The 10,725-nt window shown below is 34.5% G+C and overlaps 1 protein-coding gene across 1 annotated transcript; it reads left to right on the top strand.

Annotated features, from left to right (window-relative positions):
* Positions 1-4,215: 4,215 nt before the first annotated feature.
* On the top strand, positions 4,216-7,317 carry LOC125255180 (uncharacterized protein DDB_G0290685-like). The gene is made up of 2 exons (XM_048170214.1): positions 4,216-4,314; positions 6,270-7,317. The coding sequence occupies exons 1-2, from the start codon at positions 4,216-4,218 to the stop codon at positions 7,155-7,157; spliced, it is 987 nt and encodes a 328-aa protein (XP_048026171.1). The 3' UTR covers positions 7,158-7,317.
* Positions 7,318-10,725: the final 3,408 nt, after the last annotated feature.

The following is a 10,725-nucleotide window of genomic DNA, read 5'->3' as shown; positions in this document are numbered from 1 at the left end:
GCAAATGTATCGGTCTCTGCAGTCATCTCAACCAATACAGCAACGGGCTTTTGTGGTAACGTTAGCATAAATAGATAAATAGACTAACTCAGTTTTACAGAACAGTGGCTTTACTTTGATAACAGTCAACTTATATGTAATTGTCTATCTAACGTTACTTTGCTAAGTTTGCAGTTTTACTGCTACCTACAACACTACATATAGGCTACTGTGTTATCAGTCTAGTATCAGCGAGTCTTACCTCTAGGCGAATACGCTTAGTACCAGATGCCCAGGCTGTTCGTCCTCTGGGAAAGTGAATATCGATCGCGGTGTCCTTCAGAATGGTTCTCTTCATTGCAAGGATATTTGGTTCGTAGTCCTCGTGCTTGAAATGGAGACTACATATTCTGCGGTTTTTTAGGTTTTCTATAACGGTGTCATCTCCAAACTTCGGGTGTTTGATGGCCTGCAGCCACTGTTTACATCGCTCCAAATCTTTAACTTAATCGGAAAATGATGGAAACTTACTTGTCCTTTACTGGTTTTGGGTGTACATCCAGGTACAAAGCAATTTAGCACCATTTCACTGTAAATGTATGAACTAACTCAGGATTTATAGAATTAATATGTAACAAAGCAAGCCTAGTTGTTTGAATTTTCCTGGTAATGCCGCCTGTAACCGATAGGCGTGATTTGGGCGTGGCCTCGCAAGGGCAGCAAAACAAGTGCATTCTGGGAGTTGTTGTCTTTCATCCACATTAGTCAAAAATACATTTTCTGCCTTTTCTCAGTCTAGAAAGCTCCAAATTCAAAAATAATTTCACATTTCTACTACATAAATGACCAATTTTAAATACACATTCATCTTTCCAGGGGTGAAGTACCCCTTTAACATTGATCCTCGAACATAAGCAGAAGCTCAACCAAACCTGATTAATGGTAAGAACAAAACCTCTTCCAGAAGCTTGAACATACCGCGTAACACAAAGAATGAACCTTGTTGGTTACGCAGCATGCTTGAGCTTCCAGAAGAAGTTTGTTCTTGTGCGTCATTTAGGTTTGGTTTAGCTTCTGCTTATGTTCGCTGATCAATATTAACATGCCATGATAAAATCTGTACATCATATAAAGTGATTGAGTGTCTTTAGAAAATTTGAACTAAACTGCTCGATTTATATGGATTAGTTTTACAATATTTTTATGACCTTTCTGAAGCATTAAAGTGGTCGTTGCAAAGGCAGTCAATGCAGGAACAGACATCTCTCAGATTTTAACAAAAATGTCTTCATTTGTGTTCTAAAGATAAACAAAAGTCTTGCAGGTTTAGAACAACATGAGGGTGAGTAATTAATGACAGAATTTTCATTTTGGGGTGAAGTAACCCTTTCAGTACAGGCAATCAATGCCCATTGTGGGACATTGTACTGTAATGTCCCCTCTCCAATGCCAGTCTGAATAACTACCACGAAGTGATGCCATGATTTCTTTATCCATTTGGGGCATGTTCTGTCCAGTGTTGGTATCGTTTATCTGCAAACATTGAAACATGGGCACAGTGAACCTTGATTACAGTCACGCATGTTAAAATAGAAATACAAAAAATAAAATAAAAACAACAACAAAAAAAGAACAAAAAAACAAAAGAAATAAAAAAGTAATTTTTAATGATGCAGGTTCTGCATCATTATTTTACTTGAGGTTCTGGCAAAATGTTGTATTTAATGTTATAAATATATTTGTAAATGTCTAAAATGTTCTAAAAATATATTACTTTAAATGAATCAATTGTGTGAAAAAAATAGTTTGACATGAATGAACGAAGACTTGTTTTGTCCAGAGTTTTTGAAAAAATCTCTATCAAGTACATTTTAAAAGTCACTCGTTGCCACCTTCTGTGGCATAACAATGTAATACCATCTTTATTTGAAGTTTCAAAGGTCATTTAAATCAGTGTTTCAATCAGTGTCAAATCAGTGTTTATATCTGGCCAGGGTCTGCTCTTGATTTCATTCACCGTGACCTTGTCCAAAGACTGTCCTCTCAGAAACCCTATCAGGTGACATAAATGGAGAAAAAACCTTTGAAGAAAGTCAACTTGCCTTTCTCTGAGTTGAGGTTAAACCACACTCTTCATCCGAGTCATTGGCCTGAAACTTTGAAAAAAATGAAAAAAGATCTGTGAAAATTAATAGTGAAAGAATTTGCCTATGAAAAAATATGACTTACCATTTCAGGACTGTATGTTTGTAGCATCATCTGAACTGGTGTGATGATCTGGAAGGTGTGGGCTTGCTATGTTTGTGCCCTCTTCAGAACTGACATGATAATCGGAGGTGAATGCCAGGGGTCTTGCAGCCTTCTTAATCATTGCATTCTTTACCTGGAAAAAAATGTTAATAAGGTAAAAAAAAAAAAAAAAAAAAAAAAAGAGGGTGCTTGGTTGTAGGTAGTGGTGGATGAGGATAGCTTAATGATATGATTGTAGCTCTTTGGGTGTAGAATAGTACATATTAATGTGCTATGCTATGTAAATGCTTCATTTACTCTAAGAAAATTATTTCTGGTCCTGTTTATAAAGCATTCACTACAAAAATGTAGCCAAAATCCTCAAACAGTATGCATTACACTATGAACACATTGTGGAAATTCATCTTCAGAGCTGGTATGTTGATCTTGTGTGGCTAGGGCCCTGTTCTGAGAAAGGGAATTCTTGAGTTTTTGTAACATCTGGTCTCTGGCTGCCTCCTTGATTTTGGTTTGCTTTGCCTGAGAAAATATAAGGGAGAAATAAATAAAAAGTTGTTAGCATCTTCCAGTCCTTCTCACACATAGACTTTACATGGGCGGGCTGCCCAGGTATATTAAGGTATATTAACCAGGTATATTATATTAATTTAGCATATATTACAATGCATAACAATGCATAATATTAGTATATAATTAAATGTAATAGTATGCTTTGTAATTAAAATTCCAATAAATTAAAATACTGTTAAAAATCACACATTATTTATTTGTCACATGTAGTAGACTATTTTTGTGCCGTGGGTAATAGAAGGAAAAACATTACTTTTAAGTATTATATTATAAAATATTACTTACATATTTCCAGATATCTCAATGCAGGTTTCTTTCAGTTAAAACAGCTCAAACGTGCATGTTAGTCTATGACTAGCTTAAGCCTTGTCTGTGTAACTGGGGATAGTGTGTTTATCGGCCTATAACGTTTACATTACAATACCCCAATTTGAGTAAAAGTATATAAAAACAAAGTACTACTTATTTTAAAATAAATTTAATATAAACATTATAATCCATCCATTTCCTTCGAATGGGCACAGTTGTGGACTAAATTAACGTTACAGAGTTTAGTAACTGATGACAATTGAGCAGATTTTTCCTCAGCGGATGATTAGAGAGGCTAATATGTTATTATACTGTCTATGGACCCAATTTTTAATTCAGTAAAAATTAATAAATTACTGTCCCTATGCAATTTCTTATAAGATCAAATTAAATATTTGACCTTTCTAAAAGATGTATGGATATATTAATTTTAAATAAATAACTTAATATGTATTCATCCACTCACTGGCCTTGTTTTTTTAGCCTCCACCACGTTGTTGGTGTCCAACATTTTCTTTTTAATGCGAACACCCGTGCTTCCGTCCTTGTTCCATATATCATTTACAAGAAGGAATAAATTTTTCTTTGAGACGAGGTCTTTGAACGAATCTAATATAACAAGAAGAGTATACCAATAAAGTGACAATAACGCAATTAAATAGTTTAAAAAGTGTATGCAATAAAAAAATCAGGCTTAAGTTACCTCCAAACAGCAGGACATTAGCAGGCATCGTCTTCTCCGGTTCTTTAACTGTAGGACATTTTATTTCTAGCCAATTATCGTCTGCATCAAGGTCAGGTTTTGACGTAACTTGACTAAGCTGGTCAATATTAGCTAGAAGGATTGATGTACTCTCCACTTTTATTGACTTATCAAATAAGTAATAAATTGCAAATTGGAACAGCATTGTGTCTTCGTAACGTCTTCTGCTTCGTAACGTCTTCTGCCTCACGTTAGCGCGGGAGCTTCAAGTGAAATGACTACGTACCATCTGCAGCTCTGATTGGCTGCATGCAACGCTAGGACTCTTGATTGGTCACATACCTTGGCGCCGATTTTCTCAAATTCAAAACAAGTATAATACAGTACAATACCCTGAAATCAACATGGCATCAAAACGAACGTATAAGACACATTTGAATTCCGTTGGGACTGAACCAGATATGCCAAGAACCTCAAAACACAGAAAATTTCAGCAGAAACAGGTAAAGAAAAACATAAATGTTGTATAGCAGTATCGATCTTACATATTCTTATATCCCCACTGAGACCCATACGATTTTTTTTTTTCATTTCATTGTTGAAAATAAGAAACAAATTGATTTTTTTTAATGTTATGCTTACTGTAACTTTTAGTGGACATCAGGACAGCTGTTTTTTTTTAAAAAAGAAATGAAATTTTATATATATATATATATATATATATATATATATATATATATATATATATATATACAGTACAGTCCAAAAGTTTGGAACCACTAAGATTTTTAATGTTTTTAAAAGAAGTTTCGTCTGCTCACCAAGGCTACATTTATTTAATTAAAAATACAGTAAAAAAAACAGTAATATTGTGAAATATTATTACAATTTAAAATAACTGTGTACTATTTAAATATATTTGACAAAGTAATTTATTCCAGTGATGCAAAGCTGAATTTTCAGCATCGTTACTCCAGTCTTCAGTGTCACATGATCCTTCAGAAATCATTCTAATATGCTGATTTGCTGCTCAAGAAACATTTATGATTATTTTCAATGTTGAAAACAGTTGTGTACTTTTTTTTCAGGATGAATAGAAAGTTCAAAAGAACAGCATTTATCTGAAATACAAAGTTTCTGTAGCATTATACACTACCGTTCAAAAGTTTGGGGTCAGTAAGAATTTTTATTTTTATTTTTTTGAAAAGAAATTAAAGAAATGAATACTTTTATTCAGCAAGGATGCATTAAATCAATCAAAAGTGGCAGTAAAGACATTTATAATGTTACAAAAGATTAGATTTCAGATAAACACTGTTCTTTTGAACTTTCTATTCATCAAATAATCCTGAAAAAAAAATATTGTACACAAATATTTTGTACAATTGTACACATTAAATGTTTCTTGAGCAGCAGATCAGCATATTAGAATGATTTCTGAAGGATCATGTGACACTGAAGACTGGAGTAATGATGCTGAAAATTCAGCTTTGCCATCACAGGAATAAATTACTTTGTCAAATATATTCAAATAGAAAACAGTTATTTTAAATTGTAATAATATTTCACAATATTACTGTTTTTTACTGTATTTTTAATTAAATAAATGTAGCCTTGGTGAGCAGATGAAATTTCTTTTAAAAACATTAAAAATCTTAGTGGTACCAAACTTTTGAACTGTACTGTATATATATATATTTACTGTATCTAATTTTTATATTAATGTGTGAACAATATGTAATGAAAAATGGAAGTTTAAAAGGAAGTAATAATTCGAAACATTTTCATAATAATACCTAATGTTTCATAGGAATACTTGTATATAATTTCTTTCCCTATTCACTTGTTGTAAAACCTCCAAACATTTAGTATATCTGAAAAGCCCTGAATGTGCTTTTTACTGTACATCCTCTTGTCCTGTAAAACTGACATGTATGGTCTCAGAGAGATTTACTATAATATAATGTCCATTACAGTGGAAAAAAGTTTATTCCTGGTTCCCATGAATATTATTATTATTTTTTATTTTGTAACTTTTGTGAAAAAAAAAAAAAAAAAACTTTTGTCCAGACAAAATATGCATGGAGTTAAAATGTTAAATCAAGCTGTACGCCAACAATGTTAAACATGAAACATATCAAGTAATTTACTGTTGGATAACAGTTACTTCATGTTACTTAATTTTGTTTGTACTGTATCCACAGAAACAGACTAAATTGTTATACAAGAGATATATTTATGCATCTCCAATTTCCCGAGCAACTGTTTACAGAAGAAAAGTTTATAAAAAGGTATGTAAATGAAAAAAATGTTATGTACAATATAAAAATATGTGTTGGTAGGCTGTTTATACAATGACATTTATGATTACATTACAGTTGACCTGTATCTAAATACTGCTGTTTTTCTTTACTCATTTTGTGAAGTTGCACTTACTTTTGGTGTACATTTGTTTCAGATTAATTTTTCAAATCCTACTGAAGAGAAGAGTGAACTTCTAAGCAAAAAAGACTGTAAACAAGAGAACAGACAGGAAGATGATGGAAATATAAATGTGGAAGGAGAGGAAAATGATGGAAATAGACAAGAGGATAGAAAGGAAGATAATGGAAGACGAAATGAGGAAGGTGGGGAGGACGAAGGAAGTGGAAATGAGGAAGGAGAGAAAGATGATGAAAATGGACAAGACAGAGAGGAAGCAGAGGGAAGTGGACATGAGGAAGATGATGGAAGTGGGAATGAGGAAGGAGAGGAAGATGATGGAAGTGGGAATGAGGAAGGAGAGGAAGATGATGGAAGTGGGAATGACGAAGGAGAGGAAGATGATGAAAATGGACAAGACAGAGAGGAAGAAGATGGAAGTGGGAATGAGGAAGCAGAGGGAAGTGGACATGAGGAAGATGATGGAAGTGAGAATGAGGAAGGAGAGAAAGATGATGAAAATGGACAAGACAGAGAGGAAGCAGAGGGAAGTGGACATGAGGAAGATGATGGAAGTGGGAATGAGGAAGGAGAGGAAGATGATGGAAGTGGGAATGAGGAAGGAGAGGAAGATGATGGAAGTGGGAATGACGAAGGAGAGGAAGATGATGAAAATGGACAAGACAGAGAGGAAGAAGATGGAAGTGGGAATGAGGAAGCAGAGGGAAGTGGACATGAGGAAGATGATGGAAGTGGGAATGAGGAAGGAGAGGAAGATGATGGAAGTGGGAATGAGGAAGGAGAGGAAGAAGATGGAAGTGAACAAGAAGAACTTGAAGAAGATAGTGGAAGTGAACAAGAAAAGAGAGCAGAAACAGAGAGGAGCCAAGGAAATTCAGATTCAAAACAAAAGAAGGTACTGTAACGTAATTATAGGTTATCTATATGCATGGTGTTAATTTATGTTGAATGTGAAAACCAGCTGTCTTAAATGAACAGCACTGTTAGTGTTATTTCTGCTTCTGTTTTTATATTGTTTTCCAGCTGTTAATGTGATCAGCCTTATCTTTTATTACAGAAACAACATGATGATGATCCCGTATACCCTGGTGCTCCCCTCACAAAGGGACAGAGCCTGCTTTTACTCATGTCATATGTACTGAGGCACAATTTGACTGGAGTAGCTCTTCAGGATCTGCTTACTATGTTCAATGAACATTTACCTGGCTTGGTACCGGCAACCTTGTATCTTTTTCATAAAGCATATGGACAATTTGGCCAGTATGTGCCACATTTTTATTGTATGAACTGTGAAAGCTACATGGGAGCTACTGAGACAGCACCACAAAACTGTTCTTCTTGTAAAGCTGAATTTAAAATAGAAAATAACCTAAGAGCTGGATCTTACTTTCTTGTGCTTAGTCTATCAGCCCAAATAGTTGACATTTTGGAAAAAACGGAGATACATTTAAATAAAAGGGAATCAATTCCAGGCATTGTTTTTGATATTCAATGTGGTGCAGAATATCAAAAAATCAAGCAGAATGGACAAATGGGGGCTGATGACATATCAATCTTGTGGAATTGTGATGGAATTCCTGTTTTTAAAAGTAATAATGTTCAGATATGGCCAATCCAGTGTCAAATAATCGAACTGTCACCAAAAGATCATCAAAGGAACATATGCATACCATGCTTATGAGTAGGTAACAGCAAGCCAAATATGATGACATTTTTAACTGCTTTTGTGTCACAGCTCAAGGAACTAGAACAGGTTGGAATAAAATGGAGGGATTCTGAAAATGTAGAGCATTTAAGCAAAGTTCATTCCCTCATCTGCTCCTCTGATTCAGTTGCACGCCCGCTCCTGAGAAACACAAAGCAGTTCAACAGTTCAATGGCAAATATGGCTGTGACTTCTGCCTCCACTGCGGTGGTGGCCCATATATCTGGGAAACACCAGAGCCACCTTTAAGGACAGAAAGAGATCATTTCCAGCATGCTATGCTGGCAACACCTGCCAATCCAGTAATGGGTGTAAAAGGACCATCTCCTTTGATGGAACTTCAGAGCTTCAACATGATCACTGGATTCGTTCCAGAGTACCAGCACAGTGTCTGCCTTGGTGTCACTAAACAGATTACATCGCTGTGGCTAGACAGTAAGCACCATAATGAAGACTGGTACCTGGGCTCAAAGGTCAATGACATAGACCAGAGACTGATGGCCATTAACCCACCTTTGGAAGTCACAAGGGCTCCAAGATCTGTGAAAGACAGAAAATTCTGGAAAGCATCTGAATGGAGGTCTTTTTTGTTGTTTTATGCTTTGCCTGTTTTGAGTGGTATTTTGAAAAAGAAGTACTGGAGTCATTTTTTTTTTGTTAGTTTTTTCAATGCACACTCTTCTTCAGGATGCCATCAAAGCAAGCCATGTGGATTTGGCAGAACAAGCTCTTCGAAAGTTTGTGCGTAACTTTGAGAAACTTTGTGGTGCTACTAATGTTTCTTTCAATGTGCATTTGTTAATGCACTTAGCAGCAAGTGTGCGCAACTGGGGACCACTGTGGGCAACATCCACATTTCCATTTGAATCATTTAATGGAACTTTACTTAAGTTTTTCAATGGAACAACACATGTGTCAGATCAAGTAGTGAAGAGATTCCTTAGGTGGAGGGCTCTCTCAACAAAAGCAGGCACTACAATGGCAAATGCTAATGACAACATACGGAAATTTTTTGACAAACTCCAAAGTAGGTCTGGCTTCTTAACAAAGAAGTCAAAGAAGTTTCAAGATAATGTCAGAGGTTTTGGCTGCCCAAAGAAAGGTACCACATCTGTGCTGCAGAGGATGGCTATTGAAGATTTTACAGGTGACACTGTTAATTCTGGGTTATTTTATGACCGTTTCATTTGTAGCAGTGTTGTTTATTATTCCTGTAACAACACGGCTCTATAAAAGAGAAATAATTCTGTTGTACAATTAAGTGATGGAATATTTTGTGAAATTATGACACTGATGACCTTCACGTGTGAGGATGGGGCATCTTCTGCATCCACCACAAACAGATTCTGTGTTTTAGTAAAAGAGCTTGCCAAGAGTGGAGGAAAGTTTTATCGAGATGTTCAGCTAAATGTATCCTCAAACATTTATAAATGAAGTGTCTCATACCAACTATGTATTTGCTGTTCATCCTCAATCACTCAAACGGAAATGTGTAATGGTTACATCTAAGGACAAACTGTACGTCATTCCACTTCCAAACAATATTGAAGGAGACTAAAGCGTATTAATGGGTAACTACTTCTGCAGCTTTACAGATATCAATGCCAATTGTTGTTTTTCAGCTTTATTTCTCCCTAAAACTAGTAATGATATGTTACAATCTTTTGAACTGATTATTCGAATGTATTAATGCAGTGTGAGTGAATTTCAATTTTTGGCCATGCAATATAGCCAGTGTTTACTTTGCTGTAGTGGTTTTACTGCCACTTGTGACATCACAATCTGGTCGCTGCCACTTTCTGAACACATTTTCTTGTTTGCTGTTGGTCTAAAATTTATCATGGATTCTTTTTTATTGTACATTGTATCTCTCTGTTACATTGTATAAATATATTAAAATACCTAAATTACAATTAAAAGAGTAGTCATTTGTACACTGCATACAATTTATTTAAAAATGTTTAAATGGGCTTTTAATTCATTTATCTTCTGTTTTAATACCTTCTGAAAGCAACCAATATGTTCAAGTAGTAAAGTGAATTCCATACATGCAAGAAGTAAACTTAAAGATTACTCTAAAATTTAACTTCAAATATATTACAACTTCAGGATATTAATAATGTACTTTGAAAGTATACTTTCAGTGTATTGTTACAATGATCATTTTTAGCACACAGTAAAAATACACCTCAAATATATTTTTAAATAATGTGCAAATAAATACACTTTTAAAAAAATAAACAGAACTTTCACTTCAAGTATATTTTTCAAAAATATATTTTTAGAAAATATACTAAAGTACAATTATTTTAAAGTGTGTTAAAAGTTGTACTGTGAAAATATGATGCTAATATACTTTTTATATATTTAAAAATAGTACATTTTTTGTTAGTATATTTGCAATGCACTATAGAAAAAGGAAATATATTTAAAATACAATAAAGTATACTTTTTTTTCACTAGGGAAGTCAATGCTGTAAAACATAAAAAGGCTTGATACTGTAAACGGTCTGCAGACACGCCCTTTTGCATCTCAACAGTGAAAGAACTATTGTTTGTACATGCATGTCACAAATACAATTTGTTGCCAGTAACAATATGCCAACAACAAAGTAACAAATATGTTGAAGCCAAGTGAAATAAAATGACAGGTTCAAAAGAGCAACTAAAGTTACTCTTTGAGTCTTTGCAGTGACTGCTGATTCCCACTGAGCAGAACATCTGGCTGAATCAGTGTGATGAATGAAGAAACAGTAGAAATGACTAC

This window comes from Megalobrama amblycephala, linkage group LG20 (assembly GCF_018812025.1).
Source record: "Megalobrama amblycephala isolate DHTTF-2021 linkage group LG20, ASM1881202v1, whole genome shotgun sequence".
Taxonomy (NCBI): domain Eukaryota; kingdom Metazoa; phylum Chordata; class Actinopteri; order Cypriniformes; family Xenocyprididae; genus Megalobrama; species Megalobrama amblycephala.
The sequence above is the reverse complement of the archived record's forward strand: the minus strand, read 5'-3'. Positions and strand labels throughout refer to the sequence as shown.